The following is a 24376-nucleotide window of genomic DNA, read 5'->3' on the forward strand; positions in this document are numbered from 1 at the left end:
CGCTCTTGCCAGCCACGGTTTTGGCCCCGACGTCGTCGTATGTGTAACCGTCTAGGTATTCGAAAGGAACTGGGGTCTCGTCGAGGTTGAGAATTCGCGAGTTAGGAAATCGACGGGCTGGACTTCCGAGTAAATCTCCGACGTTAGACCGCTTCACCTTAGCCAGGGCCATTTGATTAACTCGTCGGATAAAGGAAAGAAAGCTGTTGACAACTTTGAAGTACTCAGTGGGTAACTTCGTTGCCTGTTTGGTAAGTCGACGTCGGGTAATTCTCATACGATTCTGGAAGCCACGAAACCAACCGGGGGAAAAAATAAAAAGATGTTTGCTGTTCGGGTTCTGCTGGGCGAAAATCCGCTTAGCGGTCCTTTTGAACCAACTGGTACTAACGAGCTTTCCCTCACTTCGTCGCTGGCGGAAGGCGCCGTATAGCGCTGTCTCGAGCTCTGGCCACTGAGGGTGGTAGGCGTAGTTGGAGGACCGATTGACGATTGACTCGCGGTTCTGATACCAGGAGATAACCGTGCTTCGAGGGACTTTGAACCAATCTGCGGCTTCCTGGTATGTGGGACGTCTGTATATCCCTGGGAGCTCGGTCTCGCCCTGGCGCAGCCTCGGGGGGCAAATCGACTCTTCGTCGAGCTTCCTCACGCGGTGATGCTCTAAAAACATCAGGACGTTGACTTTGGTATCGTGGGTATAGTGGTGCTGGCGGCGCTTGATTGGGCCACTTCGCGGTGTATATTTCCGGTCTTTGATGGGGGTAGGAGCAGGCCCGCGGCGCTTAGCTGCTGGAGGTGTAATTGGCACTTTTGCCGTATTCGAATCCTTCTCGGCAAGGGCCCGTCGTGAGGGCATCGTGGGCACGTCGACGAGGCCCGTGGTGGAGGTGTAATTGGAGGTATAATTGACAGTATAATTGGTGGTCAAATCGGTGATGTAATCGGTGGAAGTGGGCAGTTGGGTAGGAGTAAAAAATGGAAAATAATCACTTACCGCCTTCCGTATACGGTTTAGTCGATTATATAATCGGATAAAACTGATCCCTCGAAAGGGCTTAGTGTGGGCCGCTAGCAGGGCTGGCACGGGCTAGCGCAAGTTCGAGTTGCTCGAGTTTCTACGGTATTGGTATGGAACTGATTCACTCTGGCACGAGGTTCGCATCTCAAACGAGACAAACGGCTTCGTAGTATCGAACTCAAAGCTTCGTACAACGTCGGTTCCGGCGGATATATGCTTCATGCCACTTATCACCGAGATTCTCTAGAAATCTATCAAAAGTCCGGTCCGTGTGGGGTCCGGCGGCGTCATGGATTGCGGCATTCCGTTGACGAGGCTCATAATTGGAGAAACATGGAAGGTCAGAAGTATAGTATGCAAGATGATGTGCAATACGTTATGCCATGAATGCAGGTATCCGAGAAGAGGCAAGTGGCATAACTCGCCATCAGAGACGGTGCCTTTCGGAGTGGAAATATTTGACCAACTACGGACTGAGATGTCTGGAGTCTGGCGTCTGGCGTCTTTTGATAGAGGAAATTGGCGTGTGCAGGGTCTGGCCATGGCCGTGAACGGGTGAGCTGGGAACAAGCGACATCGATCGGGGAACTGACGCAGATCTGATGTGCCTTATTTGCAGGCAAAGCCAATTGGAGAGACGTGCGTTCGCGGCAACGAAGGGCTAACAGAGACTCCCGCCTGCAACATTGATCAGTCGGTCGAAGCAGGAGATAATAGGCTGCCTTTCGGAGTCGGGATATACCTTGGTTCGCAGCAACCTCTCAATATCGCGACGCACCTCCAGACATTATCCGTGATACGGGTGGGGAATAACTCGTCGTGTTAAGTCGCCGCTGGCCGCTGGCCGTACCGCGTCAAGCTCGGCTCCTCGATGAACATGCCTGGACCCTGTACTGCGACTTGTTTCGTCATCTGCAAGTGGTTCGTTTGACAGATTGAGGGCTGTGCACCTATTGCCCCTCCTCATTGTTCGAGCTAGAGGAGGAAGATCTGCTGAAGCCTCGCAATGGTCTTTGCACCGGCACTCCGCAATCCACCTTGTGCTGTGGTTGGACATTCAACCAACCACCGGGAGGGTAACAACCGTGACAGCAGGCCGTCGGACCATTGGCACACGATTCAGCGATCCGCCAGGAAGGGACTATTCCCGCGAGATATTCTCCACTGTGCCGGAAGACCCGTCCACCGTGACCATAACAGTATCGCGCACCGTAGTCCGGCCTTGCCCACGCCATCGGCATCGACGACATCCATCCGAGATACGAATAGCTCAGGGCACCTTGGAGCCTCGGAATGCCGACAAAGCCAACAACAATGCAGAAGAGCCCCTCGAGGCTCAGGGCCCAGCAGTGGCGGGGTCTGCAAGAAGACAATCCGGACGCAGGTAGTCTCCACGCTTGTGGGGAGAGAGGAGCATCGGGAACATCAGGTCGTTCTGCGCCAGAAGCCCAGGGCCCTAGGCACGACAGGGCCAGGCAAAACCGGCCATTGCCAATGGTGGCTTTGTCTATCTCCAGTTCGTAGCGGGGTCTGTAGCGAAGATGCAATCCATCGGACGAGGGCCCTCGTCTGGTGTGCGAATCTGCGATAGCTCGTTTGGTTTTGTTGAGCCGATTGATGTTAGCAGCATCTCAGTGCCTGTCCAGGCGTGAAGGCGACGTCGCAGCTACGAATAGTCTGTTCTCGCCGTCAAGCAACTCACATATAGTACCACGCTAGCTGCAGGCGTCTGGGCACTGGATCCGTTATCGACTGGAGCCCGTACGAGAAGATTTTCATCCTTGCGTTTGCTAATGTACCATGGCAGATCTGCGGCAACTTGCGATCGAAACCTTGCGCAACAGGCGACTTATCAATGGCTGCTCTGGCCCTGGCTCGTGGGGCTCTGACTGCGGTGGTAGGGGGCGGCTTGAAAACTCCGAAGGGTCTGGTCACTGGTGAGAGTGATGGCCCTGACTCTACCCCAGCCCATTGTGGACTTGGCATCATGGCAAGGTCGAGAAAGCCAGGTTTTCATCGCGGCCAAGGGCTTATTAAGTTTTATCGACCGAGGCTACGAGCGGGCGACTTCCACCTTGGAATTGTTTGTTCGGCGTTGCCGTTTGTAGAAACAAGGCGGCAACAATGGCATTTCCATGATATCGTCGGTTGGCCAGGTGGAGGATCATCCCACTCATGGGTGAAGGGCGATAAAGCGCACAGGACCCTGGCGGAAGATGACAAGACGCATTGGAGGGCCGAATTGAGGGCCAACGTGCCGTTGACGCGAGGTGCAGATAGAGTTGCCCGTTGACAGCAGCCGATCCAATGCCGTGAGCTGATCGTTTCCCAGAGTGTTAGAGAGCCGTGGGCGTCGTCCTTTGTCGAGTCTTATTGCACTGTGCAGGGTGCGCTGTCTTTTTTGGTGCTTCCTCTACTGCCTGGACCACCACGACCACGTCGTGACTGTTGCACCGCAGACGCATCAGCCATTGACTCTTTCCGTACAAGCCACACAGGTCACAGGTGAGGTGATGCCACTGTGATTGTGGGAGGACGGGAAGCACAGTCGAATGCTGATCAATGGGGCCTTGGCCAGCAGCCGGTCAACGTCCGTGGCCTCCGTAGCTCGTGGTGTCGCGAGGAACGGACGAATGCCTCGGGGCAGCCCGCAATGTCTAAGTGTAAGTTTGCACGGTTGATGACTGATTGGGATGACCCCGTCAAAGTTGCCGTCCAGGCTCATCCTATGTTTTTTTTTCTTCTTTTTTTTTCTCAGAGGAGGCATCGATAGCTGATGCCGGATGTGCTTGATGATAGACGCTAGAGGCGGCCGGTGGTGGCGGCTGCAGCAGCGTCAAGCGAGAGGCGAGATGCGTCCAGGTCGTCTCTGGCAGCTCAAGGTCTGTGGGAGCACTGCGAGTTGCAACTTGCAGGCAGGCGAGCCTGCTTGCCAGCCTGCCTGGCGTGGCTTGCTTGGCTTGGGTCCTGCAAGTGCCGATGGCCAGCCAGCTCTAGTTCTTGGTCGAGCCTTGAGCCCAAGCTCTGCCCTGGTACCAGTTCCTCAGGGTTCGAGGCTTGAGGCAATCTTGGGGTCAGTCGCGTTTGACGCTGTTGAGGAATCATCCGAAGAGAGAGATGACCCTGGGGCGACACTAAGTCATCATCCGGAACCTGGTGTTTTAAACTATGGCCTCGTCGGCCTGTTTGCTGCAGGCACGAGAAGAGCCCTGGAATGTGGGCTCTCGGTCAGGTATGACCATGATATCCGTAGCGCCAGAGACGACAGAAAAGATGGTGGGTGTGTGTGTGTGTGACTGTGCCGCGGGGGGAGAGAGAGAGAGAGAGAGAGAGAGAGAGAGAGAGAGAGAGAGAGAGAGAGAGAGCCACGAAGCCACAATGAGTGACGGGAGTGAATGAATCCGTCGCGGGCCTCATGATTCGTAAGACTCTGTCTGTACACAGTAGTGTAAAAAGAGAGAGAAGATGGGTGGCACGATTGGGCGTTGAGAGAGGGAAAGTGACATTGGTACCTGTGTACGCTGGTACGTTACGTGGTGGCAGGCGCAGGCGGGACATCGTGAAGGTGGAGGTCACTTCATGGCAAACTGGAGCGAGGTGAGCCTGTGAGGTGAGGGCCGTGAGGACAGGTGAGGTGAGGCGGAGGGTGGTGGGTTCAGAGACCTCGCCAAAGGCGGAAAAGAACGTTTCCATTAACGCTCCCAGGGTGGGTACAAGTACGTACCTTTTGCGGATGGTGGCTGCGGATGGCGGATGGCAGATGGCGTGGGTAATAATGGGTGCGCCGGTGCAGTGCGTGGATGGCAGCTCCAAGCCTCCAAGTCCCGTCCCGTCCAAAAAAGACACTCGACCTTTAGGGTACGTACCTGGCCAGAGCTACAACCACGTCTCGCTTTCTACGCCGTCCAATATCGATTTCCAGCCATTCGCCCATGGTCAGGGTTTGCAGTACTTAGATGATGGGGGCAGGCCGCAGACACAGGTATCCGTAGACAGCTGGGGAGGCTCCAGCCAGGCCAACCAGGGAAAAAAGGTGTTTAGCGACATGTTTTACAACCCGTTCATCCTCGCCCATCCCACTGTTTCTTACTATCCGTACCCGCCAACACTTTGGCCCAGCCTGCAAAAATACAGTGTCGAGGAGGATGATGTACAGTCTCACCCACACGGAGGCGGCTGGGGTGATTGGATGGAGTCAAGTTACAAAGTGGTCCTCGTGAGCAGCCGCCCACCCCACTTTCATGGATGATGGGTCCAATGGTCCAGCGGTCCAGTTCTTTCCCATCCAGAAAGTATCAGCTTCCCACCTTCCATCCAGTCGCCCAAGTACTCTGTCCCCATATCTTCTTGCCAGTTCTTGCCAGTCCTAAGGTACGGAGTACCTACCTACCTACCTACCTGTAGCTGCCCCAGTGCAAGTGCAAGTGCAAGTGCAAGTGCAATCCACCCACCACCAACCCTCCTTCCCACTGGCGCAACTTTGGAGCGACACCCCCCGGTCGTCTCCGCTCCACACTCGTGCAGCTGCAGAAGGAGCAGCCGCCCCGTTCATTGGCTCTTGCTCCCGGCCGGGGCTGGAGGTTCAACTGCATCTCTCACCGCTTCTTTCGCGGGCTCGTCGTCGTTCCTCTTCACCCACGCATGCCCGCTTTTGGGGCCCCCGACCAAGTCTCTCGCCCTTCTCACCACCCGAATCTCTTCCTACCCACCTCATCCTCCCCCCAAAACCTTTGTCGCCGCAGCGAAGAAGGTCTTTTGCTCCCCTTATCCACCTCACCCTCACCCCGACGAAAGAGCGGTGTCCTGGGGAAAAAGGCCATATCTCTGCCCCAACTCCCGTTTCTCGACTTACACCTATCCGTTGTTGGTCCTTTTTCCACGACTGATCTTACCCAACATGAACGTCAATTTCGATACGAGTGGAGGCGACGCCCTCTTGGACCTCTCCTCCTTCGACCAGCGGGACCGGTTTTCCTATGCCTCGCAAATCCCCTCATCCCAGAACAGCCCCCAGAGCGTCACCAACATGCCCGCTCAGAGGATCTGGCCCATTCCCTTGGATATGACCTCGAATGTCGCAGCCTCGAGTCCTCCCGAGGACCAGCAAGCCCACTCGCCCTCACACAGCTCCTCACCTCTGAGCCAGCACTCGCATCATTCACCATATCAACAACCCGTCAACTCATTGACCGACTGGGCCTTGCAACAACATCAGCATCAGCAACAGCAGACCCCTCATGGATTGCCCGATTACTCCCAATATGTCTCCGACGCATACATGCCCGTAACATACAACCCATATGCCCCGGGCTTCCAGACAAATCCCATCGACTTCCTCCCCGCCACGACCCAGGCCCTGCAGGCCGCAAACTTTCAACTCGCATCCGCCTTCAACACCATGCCGCCCATGGACGACACTGTTCCGGCTATGAACTGGAGCTTGGGAATGGAGAGCTGGCACGACATCCAAGCCGCTGCCTCAGCGTTGCAAATTGACGGCCTGTCACATAGCATTGGCAGCAATTCGCCGACGGGTACCTTCCTCGAGGTCCTGTCCCTGCCGAGCACTGGCAATGGAGAGGGGTGGTCAATGGTCGTTGAGCAGGGCTCTGGAGCAGGATTCGACCACTTTCAACAGGCACAGCCCAATGCGGCAATCTTCAACCCCAGCCAGACGCTTCACTTGAGAACCAATTCGGATTCGTCGGACGGCGCCAATTCATTCGAACTCGGCAGTTATGAGGAGATTGCTCCTTTCCCCATCTCTCCCTTCTCCCCCGAGTCTGACGGATATGTCGATGCCGGATCTCACCGCAATTGCTTCGGAGACAGCCACAACCACAACCATGCCCATGCCCACAGCCACGCTCACGCACACGCTCATGCCCACGTTCACAACCACGACACAGTCAGCCCTGCAGCTGCCGTTGCTCCCATGCCTATCAAGACGACCACACCGACCCGGCCAACTCCCGCCAGCGGCTCCGGCGCCACGTCTCCTCCCATCCTCACTACCGCCCGGAGAAACTCGGGCCAGAGACGCAGCCCGGTCACCGGCAAGGCCACCAAGGCCGTCATTCGCCGCACTTCAACCGGCAAGAAGGATGGCACAGAGGTCAAGAAGGTTGGCCGCAGAAAGGGTCCTCTCCTGCCTGAGCAGCGTAAGCAGGCTAGTGAGATTAGAAAGCTTCGTGCCTGCCTGCGTTGCAAGTTCTTGAAGAAGACCTGTGACAAGGGCGAGCCTTGTGCTGGTTGCCAGCCGTCTCACGCTCGTTTGTGGCAGGTTCCTTGCACTCGTATTGATATCAAGGATATCGGCTACTTCATGAAGGACTGGAAGGCCGACTATGAGCGTCATCTTGGCCGCGGTGTTTCTGTCTACAACGTCAAGGGCTTTGCTCAAAACGAGACTGTCATGTGGATCACTCACGGCTATGGCTTTGCCCTCCCCGTCTACGTCCGCGAGGTCTACGTGGCTGATGAGAGCTGCTTCCAGGTTGACTGGGTTGAGTCCTGCTTGACCGACCAGGAGCCCATTGACTTTGACATTCGCACCGAGAGACTCGATGTTGGTGCCAAGGGCGTTTCTGTTGAGGCTCTGTCTGACTACCTTGACAAGCACATTGATGGAGGCTTCGAGGACTTCATTGAGGACCACTTTGAGGGCACTCCCTTCATCACCGAGATCCTCAAGACTGCTCACCGCTACTACGTCAAGGAGCGTATGCCCGTCATCCGCAAGGCTCTGAAGCTCGTTCTTGCCTACAACCTCACCCTGCACATCACCATGGTTGAGAGCCAAGGCGAGGATGTTCAGCTCGATGGCCAGATCGACGATGAGGACTCCAAGTACTATGGCAAGACCGTTGCCCCTGTCATGATCAACTTCCAGATCAAGTGTGCCATGGCCGACATGTGGCGCGAGCTCCAGAAGGAGATTCTCGAGGAGCTGTCTTCTCTGTACTCCAGCGTTTACAGCGGTGAGCGTCTCAAGAACTGGCCCACCATCTTCATGCTAGCTTCCATTCTCCTCGCCGTCTGGGAAGAGATGCAGTTTGACTGCCACTACCGTGTCCCCGATCCGGCCGCCGTCAACAAGTTCTGCAACGACATGGAGACTACTCCCGTTGGTGTCATTGTCGGCCTCTTCCACGCCATCTCCCAGAAGCTTCCTGCCTTCATGGACTGGGACACCGCCAAGCACGGCCACCTCCTGAACAACAACGTTGCTGTCTGCGAGGCCATGACCGAGGTCCGTCAGCATGTCATCAAGCACGGTAAGTTATCAATGGTTCCGCCCGTCATGTCTGCAGAGCACTAATAGTCTACAACAGAGGCATACCTGCGTACTCGCCCCGACGCTAGCTTTGACCGCAACGACTTTGATTGCTTGTCGAACAAGTTCTTGTCAAAGCTCGTGATCCGCGCCAACTGATTGTCCTCTACTGTGCCATTATTATTGCTGCCAATTATTTTCCTTCTTGAGATTATGATTTTTGAAAAGCCCCTGGGTGGGCAATTTGGTTGCATCTCTTTTGTTATTTCGAGTCACAGCGACGGCGTTGAACGAGACACCACACACACACACAAGATCTCTACCCCCACCTCTTCACTTCACTTCTTTTTGGCTGGTCACCTCCCCACCACGACGATTCATCGCGATGTGTTACGACCTTTTATCATGATTCAAATTACGAATGTATGACTCGAAGCTTAACGGGGTTGGTGGTCTGGAGTCGAGCGCAGGCGAGAAGGGCTGCGCTGCGGCAAAGAGAGACGCGACATGCGCCAGGGACGTTCATGGAGACGATCACGCCGGCACGACAGGCAAATGACAGAGCATAGCAAGCATAGACGATTATGATATGCATTGGAATTTTTGGGCGTTGGAAGGGCCCATTTGCAAAAAACCTTCACGCAGAGAAATGGAGAGGCACAATTGGCCGATATCGGCATTTACACTGTTGTAGTTAACTTGGGTCAAAATCGATACATCGAGATTGTTTGTTTCGCGCCCTTTACAATCAGTTCAGATGCACCTTTCAAACCGTGACTACATTGATTGTGTACCCTTTCGTCCCAAATGAGACGTATGTACGGGTATCTTCAAGGCATCCTTTAGATAAGGTAGGGAAACAGACATGAGGGTCAGATGAGACAGCATGCAAGCCGCGGCGTGCAGCCCACAACGTGGTGGACCACCTAGGTGCCACCTTCGACAGACTAGAGCAGCGTGATCTGAGGTAGTTTGGGGGACGAACCTCTGCGGGATGGGCTAAAGCAGGGTCAATGAGGGGAAGAAGGGGCCTTATCGCAGCAAATGGGGATAGAGGGCGCCCTTGTGCTTTTGGTACGATTTGAGGCCAAACCAATGAGAAGAGTGGCTGGAGGGGCAAGGATGCATATGGTGGTGGTGGTGGTGGTGGTGGTGGTGTTTGTGTGTTGCTGCAGAGAAACAGTGCAGCCAACGTGGCCGAGTTGTACCATTGTCTACTGTGTACCTAGTATGGAGGAGGAGGCGATGCCGCGCGAGAGTGTGTGTGAGTGTCTCGCTCGTGTGGGCGAAACGTCGCCTTTTGGCCCCCCCCCTGGGAAGAGAGCGCGTGAACGGATGTCGCGATAAGGCCCGAGCGACGAGCGAGCAAAGACCGATGTCGCCATCGCTTCATTCCTCGGCTGACGAAAGCGTCGCTTCGAAGGAGGATGCGGAGGTTCGCATTCTTTTTGCTTGCGACTTTGGTGAATTCGTTGTTGGGCTGGAGACGCCGAACTGGGATGCGTAGGAAATTTCTCGTCTTTGGCTGAAGTATTGGTATCTGGAGGCCTGTCTGCTTGTTTGTCTGTCAGGTTCGGGCGGTGGTTCGTAAAATCAGGGTTCGGGAGAGGTTGGGGGTGCAGTGGCCTTTGGGATGACGTCGGCTCATTTCACCTGCCACCCCGGTCTCGCCGGTCCTTCTCCGCACTTTAGTGTTTGACCGTATTATGTTGGGGGAAGGATGGTCGGCGACATTCAGCAGCCGGCAGGGCATATCGAAAGGAAGGCATCGTGGCCGGTTAGGTCGAATGAATTGGAATTAGACATGAGGTCGAGAAAAGCTTTGTACGGGGGCGACGGGATTAGCAAGCGAGCGATTGGGACGGGGAAAAGATTGACCAAGAGGCTCTGGAGGTGGCGATTCTCATGTTCGCTGCCCACTGCTTGAGTCTGAGATGCTGCCGTGGCTGCGTGATTGGTGAGTGGAGGAGGACTCAAGTTGGGTTTGTTTCCTAGCCGCTACGGTCTGCCTATCCGGGTGGCGGGTGGGGCGCTTGTTTGTCAGTGACAGTCACGGCCGGGTCGGACTTGTTTCTGACCCTCTTTGCTCTTCTCTTTAGACTTGACTTTGGGCTGGCGTCCGTGGAATCCGTCAAGCGCAGGTGAGACACGACGAATTCCTGCCAAGTTTGTCAAACCGAAGCCAGCCTTGCCAGCCTGCTTGATTTCGATCTGGAAGTATCAAGTCCATCGGCAGCTAGCATCGTGGGCATTCCAGGGGATGCGCTCGGCGACCTCTTCGGCCCCAATGTCTGTCGTCGGCGGTGACGATTGTTCCCGGTCGTGTTGGACGTGGAACTGTAAACAGAGGTGAAGTGAGGACGCCCGGCAAGAGGCGGAGTAGGTGCAAGGGTCTAGTGGGCCTCTTGCGACCCATCAGTTCAGCAGTGACATCCTCGATACTCTCCGGGAGACTAGCGGTATCGAAGCCGTGGAGTGTTTTCCTGTTCAAACAGTGATTGTCTTGTAGCTTCATCAAAGGCATAGAACTCGAAATCTTGAAGAAGAAGAAGACACTGAGACGGATATGCCAGATTGGATCTCCCACCTGGTTCTTTTTTTGTGCGTTTGTTTTGGCCTTGAGACCACTGCGCAGGGGCGGCATGAACGAGACCATCTGATCAAAGAAGCGGCGGCGACGAGTGGCCAACAGTCCAGTGCAAGTCGCAACTGAGACATCAGGCACAGCGCTCTGGGTTCCAGCCTTTCCAGATTCGTCGGCGATAAGGAGCAAGGGAAAGGTTCTTCTACCTCTTCGAAGCACAGGTTCATGTGAGTTTGGAGGTAGAGGTACGGCCTCCATGAGAAAACCCCACTTGGTTCTGGAGGGTTCCGGCTTGCTCCTCTCTAGGTACTTTAGCGCCTTGTGGCACTTGCGCAGTTGCTGATGAATCATTCGCCATTCCCCCAGACGCTGCCAGACAAGGCACTCAGAAGTCAGAACTGAGGAAGAAGGCACTCAGTGCCACTCACTGCATAACCCGCCCCACTTTCTCGCACACCTGCGCCCCCAATCAAGCGCCTCCTTCCCCTTCCTTGCCTTCCGCGGTCAGTCAGTCACCGATGCACCTGCCACCACCACCCAACTTGGCTCCAGGTCCTTCCTTCCCGGCTTCAGACAAGCCCAGGCCGCATCTCTCTGACACCTTGGTTGCCTTCCGGTATTTAAGCCACTACACCTCTTCGTCCCCTCCTTTTTCTCTTCCCCCCATCACATCCACTACCCAACACTCTCGCTCGGCGAACCTCTCATCAGCGATTACTCGATCACGAGCAACTCCATTCAGGAATATCAAAACAAACACGACACATCAGAAACTATCGAAGTCGCCATCATGCAGATCTTCGTCAAGACCCGTAAGTAGTCTAGGCACCCAGTCATCATCCCCGCCACCAACTGACACCGTCCCTTCCAGTTACCGGCAAGACCATCACTCTCGAGGTCGAGTCATCCGATACCATCGACAACGTCAAGTCCAAGATTCAAGACAAGGAGGGCATTCCCCCCGATCAGCAGCGTCTCATTTTCGCTGGCAAACAGCTTGAGGACGGCCGCACCCTTTCCGACTACAACATCCAGAAGGAGTCTACCCTTCACTTGGTTCTCCGCCTTCGTGGTGGTATGCAAATCTGTAAGTCGTCTCGCGTCGAACACCCTATCAACTATAAAGTTGCTAACCTTCCCCGCAGTCGTCAAGACCCTCACCGGCAAGACCATCACCCTTGAGGTCGAGTCTTCTGATACCATCGACAACGTCAAGTCCAAGATTCAGGACAAGGAGGGCATTCCTCCTGACCAGCAGCGTTTGATCTTTGCTGGCAAGCAACTTGAGGATGGCCGCACCCTCTCCGACTACAACATTCAGAAGGAGTCCACGCTCCACTTGGTTCTCCGTCTTCGCGGTGGTATGCAGATCTTCGTGAAGACTCTTACTGGCAAGACAATCACGCTCGAGGTTGAATCTTCAGACACCATTGACAACGTTAAGTCGAAGATCCAAGATAAGGAGGGTATCCCCCCCGACCAGCAGCGCTTGATTTTCGCCGGAAAGCAGCTTGAGGACGGTCGCACGTTGTCGGACTACAACATCCAGAAGGAGTCTACCCTGCATCTTGTCCTCCGTCTGCGTGGTGGTATGCAGATCTTCGTGAAGACGTTGACTGGCAAGACGATTACCTTGGAGGTCGAGTCATCAGACACGATTGACAACGTGAAGTCTAAGATTCAGGATAAGGAGGGTATCCCTCCCGACCAGCAGCGTCTTATCTTCGCTGGAAAGCAGTTGGAAGATGGTCGCACCCTGAGCGACTACAACATCCAGAAGGAATCCACCCTTCATCTCGTCCTCCGTCTTCGTGGCGGCCAGTAAGCGACGGATTCGTTGATGGGACAGTCGGTTCGGGTGTGGGACGGCGTTAACGGCTTACGATTATGGCGGGACAATGATTCTGAATGATATCTTCACATATTCCTAGAAACTTAGCTAGGCATCCGTGCGCTCACAAAAGCGTCAATATCAGACTCATTGAAGTCTCAACTATTTTGTATTGCCCATTTTATCGTGACATTTTGAGGTTTGAAGTGTACAGAATCAATGTGATGAGCATGTCACTGTCGGGAGGTTGACCCATTAGCGGCGTATCAGTGACGTACCGGATGGAGCGAGGTCCTCAGTGGTGGGGCTGTGGGGTGCTGCTCAGCTGCTCGAGCCTCGCACCTGAATGACTATAATCTTCCCCACAACACAATTATCCCATCTGCTTCCACGAGTTGCGCCGCGATATGAACAGCCCATGGACGTTTCGGAAACACCTAGAACCTTACTTTCTTTTACCTCCATAGTTTGGTGTCTTCCATATTAGTTGCCGAAACACTCCCATCCGCCAAAGACAACCATCATCGTCTCACGGCAGCCTGCGAGGCTCAGAAGTGCTATGCGGACCTTCTTCTATCACCTCAAGTTCGAGCTTTATTCCACCCCAAGCCCCGCACCCGCCGATACCAAGGTCGTCAAAGGCAAAGAGCAGGCGGCAGCTCCCCGTAAAGACGTGTGGCTTCCGCCGAAAGGCGCCAACATCTTCGCTGAACTACCCGCGCATTCCAGGAAAAGTTCGAAGAGACCGAGTACAAGTTTTCGACCACAGCCTTCACCACTACAAGCCTTCGAACCACCTTACCCCGCCGATACCTATCGATCAAATACACACAGAGCTCCGGAACATACTTCGAGCCCGAACCTCATCGACTGCGGACCTTCAAGAGCTCCAGCCAAGGAAGACAGTGGCAGTAACATCGAGAGGATAACCGAGAGGCAGTGGAGAGCCCGTACGCAGAGCTTCCCACCCCCGCCTTCTTCGGCAGCGATTCGACCAGAGACGGCAGTCAAGGACTGGCGCTTTGGTCAAATCAGCATCGAGAGCATCGACGTCGATTCAGAAAGCGACGAGCATACAGATCAAATGGCGGCCGAGGCAATGAGCTCTGCCGCAGACCTGGGCGTTGGTCCAACATTCGGCGGCGCCGGTATCTCCACGAAAGCGAAGTACGTTCCGCTGGATACAAGAAGTACGGAAGTAGGCTGGGGAGTCATACACTTCTACCGCGATGAGGAGGAGACACCTGCTTTGGGACTGCCGCCATCAGAAGGTGATGATGTCAAAGCAGAAGACTGCACGACACTTTGCATACCAGCGGTGCCAAGTTACCTCAGCCCGGGCGACTTCATTGGGTACGTCGGTGAGAAATGGAGGAACGACATCAGTCACTGGCGAATGGTCATGACGGCCAGGATGAATCGATACTTGGTGCTTCTGAAGTTTGGAAACAGCGAGAAGGCGCGGGCGTGGCAGAAAGAGTTTGACGGGAAGGTCTTCAACAGCATGGAGGTGAGGAGTCAAACGCAATTTCGGACATGGCCGTGTGACTAACTCTTCTACAGGCTCAAGTTTGCCATGTTGTCTTCGTCAAATCCATCACCTTTGAGACACCGACTAGAGAAAACAGAACGTTTCCCGATCTCAACCACGATCCCTTCACGCCTTCGTCTTCTTCCGTCGTCGCCTCGAGTAGTCTCAGGCCTTTCCCTCCGCCAACACCGAATCTCATCGAACTACCTACTTGCCCCGTGTGTCTCGAGCGCATGGACGATACAACAGGCCTAATGACGATTCCCTGCCAGCACGTCTTTCATTGTACCTGCCTACAAAACTGGAAAGGCTCAGGTTGTCCGGTCTGCCGACACACGAATCCCGAAACCGCATACGACCCGTCAAACCCATATACACAACCATTTGGCTCTTCCGTATCAAATCTGTGCAGCGTATGCGATTCCACCGATGACCTATGGATCTGCCTTATTTGCGGAAATGTCGGCTGCGGTCGATATAAGGGCGGCCATGCCAAGGACCACTGGAAGGAGACGGCGCATAGCTTCTCGCTAGAGCTGGAGACGCAGCATGTATGGGACTACGCTGGGGATACGTGGGTACATCGTTTGATCCGTGATAAGGGCGACGGTAAGGTCGTTGAGCTCCCGGGCAGCAACGGACATCACCACGGACCAGAAGGTGGCTATGAGGATACTGTCCCTCGTGCAAAGCTGGACAACATCGGCTTGGAGTATACTCATCTCCTGACCAGTCAGCTTGAATCACAGCGGGTCTACTTTGAGGAGATGATCAGCAAAGTGGCGGACAAGGCTTCCAAGGCGGCCGCGATAGCCGAGTCTGCATCGGCGCAAGCCACCACAGCTCTGGAAGAGAACGCCACCCTCAAGACGGAACTCACACGCCTCAAAACGCAAGTCATACCACAACTCGAGCGCGACGCAGAGCGCGACCGAGCAAAGGCCACCAAGGCCCAGGAACTCGCCCGCAACATGGGTAAAGCCCTGCAGGAGGAGAAACAAGTCACTCAGGGCCTCATGAAGCGCGTGGAGCACAACAAAGCCGAGCTCGAGGCGCTGAAGAAGAGCGAGGCGTCGTACAAGGAGCAGGTGGTGGAGTTGCAGGAGATGAATCGAGATTTGTCCATGTTTATATCGGGACAGGAGAAGTTGCAGCAGATGGAGAAGGCGGGCGAGATTGAGGCTGGTGAAATTGCGGAAGGGAGCGTCAGCGTTCCTGAGAAGAAGGGAAAGCGGAGGGCGAAGAAGTAGTTTGTCATAGGGTGTTCATTGGATCTGGCGTTCAAGGGGGATGGGTGGTCAGGCTTCTCATGGTGCATGGATATAGCGATACCTACCTAGTATTAGAGCGTTTAAGTTTCAGAAATCAGTATTCAGAAAGCTTCCTCTCTCTACACGCTTGATTTGCGTGAAGTTATTCATGTTTCCACATATTGGATCTATGGCACTAGTTTCGTCTCCCCCAGACGATGTCTGTTTCTGGAAGGCGTAGCTCCCGTCTCGTCAGAGACGGGTCTTCTACTTTTCTAATAAGCAACGACGGTCTCCATGCATCCTACGCAGCAAAGATTGAATCATGGGATATACTGAATGAAGATGCTGTTGTCCATGGCCCCTCCTTCTAACCCGGACCTTATAAGGGGATGGTTCCCTCACATAATTTTATTGATGCTGTCTTGGTATTCGGTCGCCGCTATGCTGTGGGCACGAGTTTGGGTGTGAATAGAAGGCTTGGATAAGCAGATATGGTGATGGAAGCTTCCAGTCTACGATTTGAATGCTGCTGGAGTGAGATATCTAAGTACCCGAAGAACGTATCATGGCGCTGTTGAGAAACAATCAGTTCTGAAGTTCAGACCAGCGGAGGGTCAAGGAAGTGAAGGGGAAATGAGCTGATTGATGTTAGTGAAGTTGCCTAGTGTTGTCGGCATTTTGTAAGATAATAACACTGTCACTTCGGTTCCAAATTTGCAGTTGTCCCAGAGTAGTATTTGAATTTTTTTGCTTTTATTATTGAACTGTGTTGTCGATCCTCTGCAAAGTCGCACACCGAGGTCCCATGTAAGTTCGAAGCCGTTCATGAGGAAACGAGGCATCGAATAGTAGGCATACCAGGCGTGATTATTCGCTATCTTAAAGGAGATCAAACACATTGGCAATGACGTTGTCCTGTGATCGGCTTAGACAAGACAAGAAGCCACCGCATCCCAGGCAGGGTGGTCTCCGTGCTCCATGTCCAGATTTTGTGAGCCGCTGATTTCCTTCCATGTGCTCAATATGAGCGAGGACAAGAACGCGCCCAAAACCACAACCAGAGGGAGCATCGGAAGGATCTTGTTGAGGACCAGCTCCGGACCCTTTAGTAGTGTGGTCAGGGTCGCATAGGAAAGTACGATGAAGAGAATGGAATAACTGTATTGGAGCAGTCAGTTTCGCCAAACTTGCCTGGTTGATCGAGTGGGAATCAGCACTTACACATTTTGCATCCTGGACATGTGACGCCATGTAAGAAAGAGGGCACTATTCGCAGCGAAAGTAAGACACCACAGGCTATTCATGATTGTTAGTAAGATAATTGCGAGAGCCTTTGTAACGAGTCGGCAGACCTGTTGTACGCTAACTGGGCAATAGGCTCATCGTGCTCAACCGCTACATAGACAGATAGGATGGTTGAGGCCACTCCCCCAACCTTACGCAGTATTGTGAGAACACGGTCGTGACGCAGCGTACCGATTCGAGTCCCGATACCGATATTATGCCAGATCCTAGAAAGATAAAGGGGCTTCGTATCAGTATTAACTCCATATCTGGTGCCTCCTGAAAGGGAAAGTAGAAACGCACTCAATGCTATCGATTGGAAGCCTCAGGACTCTTTGATGAATCGAAATTGACCTGTCTGGAGGAGCCGGATCTGGGGGAATTGGTTCCCCGACTCTCTGTAGCTCTAAGTCTGTCATGATCACAAGAACGGATCAAAACAAAAATGCGGGTATAAACAGGTCAAGCCAGTGTTCGTTATTAGGTCCCAGCGGTCAGAGATATGAAGATATGTTGCAAAGAGGACGGCGCCGAGTAGTTTCGCCGAATCGTCAAGGTTGGGAGAGAAGGAGAAGTTGGAGAGGGGGCCCGAAGTCTGGTATGAGGCCAGGGAACCCAAGGCCTACATTGTGTAACGCGACAACAAGTGAGGCTATGTATTGGTTGCCTCTTTCCACAGCCCAATCATCAGGCTCTCTTCGAGACCATGTGTGCAACGGCAGGACTAGTTGAGGGGTTGGGCCGCACTTCATTCCTGGAAAGCGTCAAGCAGGCTTGCAACTTCGCAGAAACACCAAACACGAATCCCATTCTACAGCAGATAAAGTCTTCGAGAAATCCGATGATTATGCGAGAAAATTTCTCAAACGTGCGAGTGTTCAATGGATTCCGCAATCCGAGAAGGCCTCCGCCGTTGACTGGATACCTGAGCGCTGATATCGAGAAAAACGGTCTCGGGATGGAGCCTTTGGGGGACAAGATTTCGAACCTCACGTCCCACGCAAGCGGCTCGACGAGTGAGGATATCTCCGACTTCAAAAGACCTGCGAAAGCGATTCTAGCGGCGACATTGATCTTACTGGGCTCGAGCGTCCTTGATCTATATGCCATACTCGGTCGAGGTCAGACTGATCTTGAAAAGGCGTCTTCGGATGACGGAGGCTTTCCCGTCGAAGCCCATTCGTCTGATGAGGGATGGTATTGGATGTGGGGTGACATTTTAGGAGCAAATATGACAAGCAAGGTCAGTAGTTCCAATATATTATTTGGTCTCCGTGACTAACTTCCATGGGACTATCCTGTACAGGCTATCCGTGTCCTCTCGAGCTCGACCCCCGCAGTGTTGATCCTCGGATTGGTTGCATACGGAACTGGGGCGTCGACGTTATACCATCTGAACCATCGAGACAAATACCGGGACACCATGCTTACTGGGAGCATTTTGCTCGGGTTCTGTCTGGGCATTGTATGGGAGATGGATGGACAGACCATCCTCTTGCGCATCCTTCCCTGGACGGTGCTGGTCGCCCTCTGGCTCAGCAATGCGAAACTCCGATTCTACGAAACTTGAAACGGTAGTCTTCAGAGCAGCAAGTGTTTAATCACCTGGGAACTATCAAGGCCTGCTGGCTTGATTTTCCTGTAGGATGATAGCATGAATTGATTTGGAACAGAGACGGGCATGAGGAGTTGTTTAAGAACACTGGTAGCAGGTTTCCGTGAAGTTGAACGGTGTGAGAACATTGCTATTATCATAGCAGATGTGATTCCAAGTTTGTGTCCGGGGAGATGATAGGGTTTCTTATGCCTAACAGAGTTACTAAGGGAATAATGTCGCGAATATGAGCGAATATCAAAACCACAACCGAAACCACCTTTTTTGCATGAAGAAAAGTTGAAACAAACGCAACAACCGTACTATAAAAAGATGGACGCAAAACAAGCAGTACAGAAAATGTAAAAAAAAACTATACACGCCCAAATCCAGCCGAGGCTCGAACTTGCGCGTCTCGCGAGGCAACCAGGGAGAGCCCGATCGAGATATTTCTTTTCTCTCAGCGTGATGAGACTTACCGTTAGACCAAGTGCAATGTCTAACAGTCCGCCTCACCTGGTGAAAGCAAAGCGAGTTGGAACGCCTCATAATGGTCTGGACGGGCGGTGGATGGGGGCATGAGACGGGATGAGATGAAAAGACAGCCATGTGTGGGGCGGGGAGGTCAGGCAGGTAGGTGAAGTTGCAAATTACCTTGGGAAGGAAGGTGCGCCAGTTCAACCCAGAAACTTGCCTGCCATACGACCCGGACGTCTGTCTACCCAAGGTATACACGGCCTCAATTGTGCGTGGATGATCCGACTACCGAGGAGCTCGGAATAAACACCTGACTATCACATCTTGCTACGGCCTCATCGACTCATCCCCTACCGTGGCCGCATAAGTTTTCGAAACGAAAAGCACATTATGCCACACAAGTACTGGTCAGTGCCCTTCAAAGAAAAATGTAATATGAAAGGAGAATTGATGGGTATCACAAGCGTATCCTATCCTCCAACCACTCCACAATAGCATCTTCGCCACGCTCACCAAGCTCAAGCCCCTCATTCTCGCCAACCTCGACGACGGTCACCCGCCTCTCAGCCTCAGTCTCCACGTCAAAATCCTCATCCCACTGCAACCTGGCCTTGAACTCCAGCTTCTCCAGGCTCCGCCTCATCAACCCCGCCAGCTCGGTTGCCTGGGCTTCGAACGTGTGCCCAGATACCTTCCGTCTCCATGCCGTCCTAGAAGCGAGTTCTCCGGCCATGGCCGACGCCATGCTGCTTTTCCTTGTCGTCTTACGCTTTACGACGGCCTCCGTCGGGGTATCATGAAGTAGCAAAACAGAAGGCAACTTGAGCGTCGACTTTCTCGGCGGGAACACAAGGGCACTCCGCCTCGGCGCCGTCAACAACAACCCTTCCGAGATGCCCAGGACATCAGCCGGCTTCACGTCCGAGTTGACAGAGGAAAGCCGTTCCAACAACGATGACACAGCCGCCGCCTGCACGAAGCTCGACGGCGCGTTCATGCCAGGCGTCTGGAAGAGGAGACTAGGGCTAACAAACGGATCGAACAGGTCTACGGGCGCATGGAAGAGGTCCGCCATCTTCATCTGCAGCATATGCAGCGCCGACCCTTCCTCAGGCCGCGGCGGGAGCTTCTTGCTGCGCGCGGTGGCGGGTCTGTTGATCTTGTGATCCGGGAGGAACATGGACCAGTTGTATATGCCGTTCCAGGCGATCAGTCCACGGACGGCCATGCGGGCGTGGTGGTGGGATTCGGTGAGGGCTAGGGAGGCGGCCATGCTGGCACCGGCGTGGGAGCTGTAGACGTAGATGTCGCGGCGGGAAGTAGTGCCCGGGGGTAGGAGATTTTCCGTGACCCAGGTGTAGCCGGCGAGGACGTCGTGTAAGGGGGTGGGCCATGTGAGAGGTGTGATGAAGTTGAAGTCGTGGTCGTGGTCGTGGTCGTGGTCGTGAGTGGTTTCCGGAGAGGTGGGGACCGGGGACTCGGACCGGGACGGGGACCATCGGTAGTTGATGACGGCCGTTGGGTACGGCATGAGGAAGTGGGGGATGGGGGTCAAGTGTCCCGGGGTTGGTGAGAAGGGCGGGATGTACAACACCAAGGGGGTTGTGGCGGGATGACGGTTGACATTGTGAAGGCTGATGGTTGGTTAGAAAAGAAGTCATGGTCTGATGGAATGAAGTGAGATCTACTCTACTGTGATGGCCCCCGACGAGCGACAAGGCACGTCGACGGACTCGATGTCAGGCCTCTCAAGATGGAAACATCGCCGTTGGAAGACATGAATTGGGCGTAGACGAGACGACAGCCAGGGATTCGGCCATTTTCTCATCGTCTAAGATTATGAAACGATAGCAGAACTAGCCACTGAAACACTCATGTTCAATCGATTGCTCACTCATACACTCATAGTCATGTGAGTACTCAAATGAAAGTGTATAAGTTTGATGAGTGAGTTATCCGAGTAAACAACTAACTGCAACTCCCCAGACGCGTTTTTTTTCTCACTACCTTAAGGTAAGTTGAAGGGGCCACCCTCGGACCAACCAGCGGCCATTCCGTCTCCTCCACACCACCACACCACCACACCACACCACCATCATCTCGGATTCTCCAGCCCTTCGTGTTTGCACCGCCGCAAACTGTCCCCCACACGTCACCGCTGCTAAGCTTCGAGTTCTTGGTCAAGGGTCCCCTCGACTCCCACTTTGTTGCAGTAGCGTCTACTACTTACCACCTGCCACTACCACTACCACTACCCAAGCGCCGGAGCACGGAGCAACCACCGCTGAAATGGAGCCAAGGGATCGCTGTGTCGAGAGAGATCATGAGCTCTGTCCTACCACATGCATGGGTGACCTGATCTGTCTGATGATTGACACCAATCTGTTGGCGACATGCAATCCGGGGGGCATATTACATGCCAAGTGAAGAAGGATATATATAAATCTGAGTGCCAAGGACGAATGGTGCAAACGGTCACGGCGGATCTGGCGGCCAAACATTTCTTCAAGGGCAACAGATCGCCGACCTCGCGAGGGAACCGCACACTCGAGAATCTGAGATGGTCAGACAAGAGATCATCCGGCCGTTTACGATCTAAACTAGGCCACGCAACAAAACGCCCGTCCGTTGCGTGCCTCGCTACGTATTGGAACATATCTTTTTTGACGTGTCTCAGCTATCTGATCAGTAGACGCGAAAAGGAAAAAAAAAGAGAGGAAAAACAAGGCGCGAGTGCACACCCTCTTCGGCATCCCCCAAACAGACGTCATCGCGAAGTGCCTTCATTCCCCTCCATCTGGGGCACCCCGGCTAGCACGGATAGCACTTTCAGGAGTCTAGACTCAATGGATCCTCAACCTCGATGAAGAAAAAGGAGATCGTAGGAATCCCCTCTTCTTCAACACTGTTATCAACTACGGCCAAGACCTGTTAGAGTAGTCGTCCGCAAGACTCTAGTGTCGTGTTCTTGGGATATTACCTAGGTAGCTTGCAGCAGCCGGGAATGCCTTCACCTTCGGCGGATCCACCACATCGCACCCGCTCATCTGCCCCCCGCGGCTCGCCGCTCGACCCAACCTCGACGCCGCCATGAACGACGCCGACCTGGGCGACAACATTGACGAGCGCATCGGCCAGCTCGAGCAGTCCAAGAACCCCCGCAGCAGCGAGAAGCGCTTCGCCAACGATGTCGCACACCTCGACCCGAGCCGGTGGTGGTTCGCCTCCTCCGCGTTCCCCATGATCGCCGGCACCCTCGGCCCCGTTGCCTCGGCTTTCAGTATCTGCGCCCTTGTCCGGCCTTGGCGACAGCACTACCCACCCGGCACCGACATCACTACCGCCGCTTTTGAGCCGGATCCGAAATGGTCAGTCCCCGTCTCATTCAGACACCCGTGTCATTCATGTTCTCTCACTCGCTATGCGTGAGCTATGCATGAACACTCATTACCAGAAGCTAACCATGCCTGCAGGCTCATCATCGTCAACGCCATCCAGCTGGCCATAGCAATCATCTCAAACGTCTTCCTCCTCCTCAACATGGCCCGCCGCGTTCGCTTCTCCCTCGCTCAACCCATCACCATCGTCGGCTGGTACATGTCCGCCATCTGCCTCGTCGCCCTCAACGCCACCGCCGCGGGTCCGCTCGTCATCGAGCCCGCCGAGGAGTACATCTTCTCTCAGGCCTTCTACTACGGCATGTTCGCCGCCATCCTCTACTTCCTCACGGCCTCCCTCATGGTCGTCACCGTCTACGGCGCCTCCACCAGCCACTACGCAAAGGACTTCCAGCTCACCACCGCCCAGCGCACCCTCATGCTTCAGACCATCCTCTTCCTCTGCTACCTCCTCGTCGGCGCTCTCGTCTTCTCCACCATCGAGAGCTGGTCCTACCTCGACGCCGTCTACTGGGCCCAAGTCACCCTCTTCACCGTCGGCTTCGGCGACTTCGCCGCCGCATCGCCCCTAGGCCGCGCCCTCCTCATCCCCTACGCCCTCGTCGGCGTCATCTCCCTCGGTCTCGTCATCGGCTCCATCCGAAGCCTCGTCCTCGAGCGCGGCCGCCGCAGGCTCGACGCCCGCATGGTCGAGAAGAAGCGCCGCCAGCTCATCCGCACAATGACCCGCAAGGGCAAAGACGAGATCCTGAAGCCCATCCATCCAGACACCATGGAAACTTCTGCGTCCGCCGTCTCTTCTCCCACTCTGCCTGGCACGGAGCTCGAGCGCCGTGAGGAAGAATTCAACCTCATGCGCAAGATCCAGCACCAGGCTTCCGCCCGCCGCCGCTGGATGGCCATGTCCGTCTCTTTCTCCTCCTGGCTGATCCTCTGGCTCGTCGGCGCAAAAGTCTTTCAGGAGTGCGAGCGCCCCTACCAGAACTGGTCCTACTTTGAGGGCTTCTACTTTGCCTTTGTCACTCTCACGACGATAGGTTACGGCGACCGCACCCCCATTTCCAACTCAGGCAAAGCCTTCTTCGTCTTCTGGTCCCTTCTCGCCCTACCCACCATGACAGTCATGATCTCCAACGCGGGCGACACCGTCGTCAAGGCCGTCCGCGACGCCACCCTCGAGCTCGGTAACATCACCATCCTCCCCGGTGAGCGCGGCTTCCACAAGGACCTCATGTCCGTCCTCCACCGCCTCACCTGCGGCTTCCTCTTCCACCCCACCGACGAGGATTCCGACGACGACTCGGATGAAGAAGACGACGCCCTCCCACCAGGCTTCTTCTCAAATGCCCACCGCAGACGTCGGGAAGAAAACGACGACGACGATAACAACGACGAAGAAAGCGACGAGACAGAAGCTTACTCCACCGTCCTGGACCGCGAAACCTCCCGCGCGCCACCAGCATTCTCACCCGAACCAAAAGACTCGCAAGCCCGTCCATCACCCCGCAACCGTCAAACCAGTACGAACAACAACACCAACACAACCCGCCGCCGCCGCCCCTTCTCCCGCATCCGAGATCCCACCTCCGCCCTCCCAGCCTCCCGCGCAGACTACCACTTCCTCCTCATCTCCGAAATCGCCGCCGTCCGCCAACACGCCAAAGAAAAGCCCGCTCGGCGATACACCTTCGCCGAGTGGGCGTGGTACCTCAAGCTCATAGGCGAAGACGAATCCAGCTCCGCCACGCACCGCAAGGCGCGCCCACACATCCACTCCAAGAAGAAGGCGAAAAAGGCGGCCAAGAAACGACGCCGTAACGGGGTTGTTGACGAGGAGAATGCAGAGCACACGGAAGCAGAGTGTCCCGACGAGGATAAGTGGTCCTGGGTCGGCTCGCAGTCGCCGCTGATGGGCAGCCAGGAGGAGTGCGAGTGGATTCTGGAGAAGTTGACCGAGAAGCTGCGGGATGAGCTTGACGTTGTGCGCGGCGAGGAGCTTGAGAGAAAGAGTACGGTGGACAGAGAGCGGGATCTGGCTGATGAGAGGAAGGGGAGGGAGGAGGTTGATGAGTTGTTGAGATAGTGATACCCCCCTTCTTGATTTACCATTCGGTTTTCTCTACGGTC

The 24376-nt window shown here is 54.6% G+C and overlaps 9 protein-coding genes across 9 annotated transcripts; 6 read left to right on the forward strand and 3 right to left on the reverse strand.

The window, feature by feature from the left end:
• The first annotated feature begins 1718 nt into the window (after positions 1-1718).
• On the forward strand, positions 1719-2744 carry BDP55DRAFT_433429 (uncharacterized protein). Its single transcript, XM_060567543.1, has one exon. The coding sequence runs from the start codon at positions 2028-2030 to the stop codon at positions 2610-2612; it is 585 nt and encodes a 194-aa protein (XP_060432932.1). The 5' UTR covers positions 1719-2027; the 3' UTR covers positions 2613-2744.
• On the forward strand, positions 2745-3559 carry BDP55DRAFT_433388 (uncharacterized protein). The gene has a single exon (XM_060567542.1). The coding sequence runs from the start codon at positions 2877-2879 to the stop codon at positions 3312-3314; it is 438 nt and encodes a 145-aa protein (XP_060432933.1). The 5' UTR covers positions 2745-2876; the 3' UTR covers positions 3315-3559.
• A 2359-nt stretch (positions 3560-5918) lies between these two features.
• On the forward strand, positions 5919-8456 carry BDP55DRAFT_691936 (uncharacterized protein; the record flags this gene model as incomplete). The annotated part of the gene is made up of 2 exons (XM_060577045.1): positions 5919-8298; positions 8356-8456. The coding sequence occupies 2 exons, from the start codon at positions 5919-5921 to the stop codon at positions 8454-8456; spliced, it is 2481 nt and encodes an 826-aa protein (XP_060432934.1).
• Positions 8457-10533: 2077 nt separating this feature from the next.
• On the reverse strand, positions 10534-11232 carry BDP55DRAFT_629205 (uncharacterized protein; the record flags this gene model as incomplete). The annotated part of the gene is made up of 1 exon (XM_060571994.1): positions 10534-11232. The coding sequence occupies one exon, from the start codon at positions 11230-11232 to the stop codon at positions 10534-10536; it is 699 nt and encodes a 232-aa protein (XP_060432935.1).
• Positions 11233-13271: 2039 nt separating this feature from the next.
• Positions 13272-15493, forward strand: BDP55DRAFT_726038 (Zn-finger in ubiquitin-hydrolase; the record flags this gene model as incomplete). The annotated part of the gene is made up of 2 exons (XM_060579083.1): positions 13272-14222; positions 14276-15493. 2 exons carry the CDS (start codon positions 13272-13274, stop codon positions 15491-15493), a joined length of 2169 nt encoding a protein of 722 aa, XP_060432936.1.
• Positions 15494-16144: 651 nt separating this feature from the next.
• On the reverse strand, positions 16145-17368 carry BDP55DRAFT_433502 (uncharacterized protein). The gene is made up of 4 exons (XM_060567545.1): positions 17084-17368; positions 16849-17007; positions 16718-16792; positions 16145-16654 (listed from the first exon to the last, which is right to left on the reverse strand). Exons 1-4 carry the CDS (start codon positions 17197-17199, stop codon positions 16423-16425), a joined length of 582 nt encoding a protein of 193 aa, XP_060432937.1. The 5' UTR covers positions 17200-17368; the 3' UTR covers positions 16145-16422.
• Positions 17369-17557: 189 nt separating this feature from the next.
• Positions 17558-18642, forward strand: BDP55DRAFT_654706 (uncharacterized protein). Its single transcript, XM_060574274.1, has 2 exons — positions 17558-18023; positions 18087-18642. The coding sequence occupies exons 1-2, from the start codon at positions 17622-17624 to the stop codon at positions 18348-18350; spliced, it is 666 nt and encodes a 221-aa protein (XP_060432938.1). The 5' UTR covers positions 17558-17621; the 3' UTR covers positions 18351-18642.
• A 245-nt stretch (positions 18643-18887) lies between these two features.
• BDP55DRAFT_577423 (uncharacterized protein) lies at positions 18888-20850 on the reverse strand. Its single transcript, XM_060570791.1, has 2 exons — positions 20540-20850; positions 18888-20485 (listed from the first exon to the last, which is right to left on the reverse strand). The coding sequence occupies exons 1-2, from the start codon at positions 20677-20679 to the stop codon at positions 19309-19311; spliced, it is 1317 nt and encodes a 438-aa protein (XP_060432939.1). The 5' UTR covers positions 20680-20850; the 3' UTR covers positions 18888-19308.
• Positions 20851-21941: 1091 nt separating this feature from the next.
• Positions 21942-24332, forward strand: BDP55DRAFT_629209 (ion channel protein; the record flags this gene model as incomplete). Its single annotated transcript, XM_060571995.1, has 2 exons — positions 21942-22219; positions 22325-24332. The coding sequence occupies 2 exons, from the start codon at positions 21942-21944 to the stop codon at positions 24330-24332; spliced, it is 2286 nt and encodes a 761-aa protein (XP_060432940.1).
• Between the last annotated feature and the right edge of the window lie 44 nt (positions 24333-24376).

Source organism: Colletotrichum godetiae (assembly GCF_030913485.1).
Source record: "Colletotrichum godetiae strain CBS 193.32 chromosome Unknown BDP55scaffold_9, whole genome shotgun sequence".
NCBI lineage: Eukaryota > Fungi > Ascomycota > Sordariomycetes > Glomerellales > Glomerellaceae > Colletotrichum > Colletotrichum godetiae.

Coding starts and splice junctions, on each gene's coding strand:
- BDP55DRAFT_577423 (XM_060570791.1), bottom strand. CDS start 20,679: ATGAGAAAATGGCCGAATCCCTGGCTGTCGTCTCGTCTACGCCCAATT. Junction 20,486..20,539: donor TCGGGGGCCATCACAGTAGA/GTAGATCTCACT, acceptor ACCAACCATCAG/CCTTCACAATGTCAACCGTC.
- BDP55DRAFT_433429 (XM_060567543.1), top strand. CDS start 2,028: ATGGTCTTTGCACCGGCACTCCGCAATCCACCTTGTGCTGTGGTTGGA.
- BDP55DRAFT_433388 (XM_060567542.1), top strand. CDS start 2,877: ATGGCTGCTCTGGCCCTGGCTCGTGGGGCTCTGACTGCGGTGGTAGGG.
- BDP55DRAFT_433502 (XM_060567545.1), bottom strand. CDS start 17,199: ATGACAGACTTAGAGCTACAGAGAGTCGGGGAACCAATTCCCCCAGAT. Junction 17,008..17,083: donor CTTCCAATCGATAGCATTGA/GTGCGTTTCTAC, acceptor TTATCTTTCTAG/GATCTGGCATAATATCGGTA. Junction 16,655..16,717: donor ATGTCCAGGATGCAAAATGT/GTAAGTGCTGAT, acceptor GCTCCAATACAG/TTATTCCATTCTCTTCATCG.
- BDP55DRAFT_654706 (XM_060574274.1), top strand. CDS start 17,622: ATGATTATGCGAGAAAATTTCTCAAACGTGCGAGTGTTCAATGGATTC. Junction 18,024..18,086: donor GAGCAAATATGACAAGCAAG/GTCAGTAGTTCC, acceptor TATCCTGTACAG/GCTATCCGTGTCCTCTCGAG.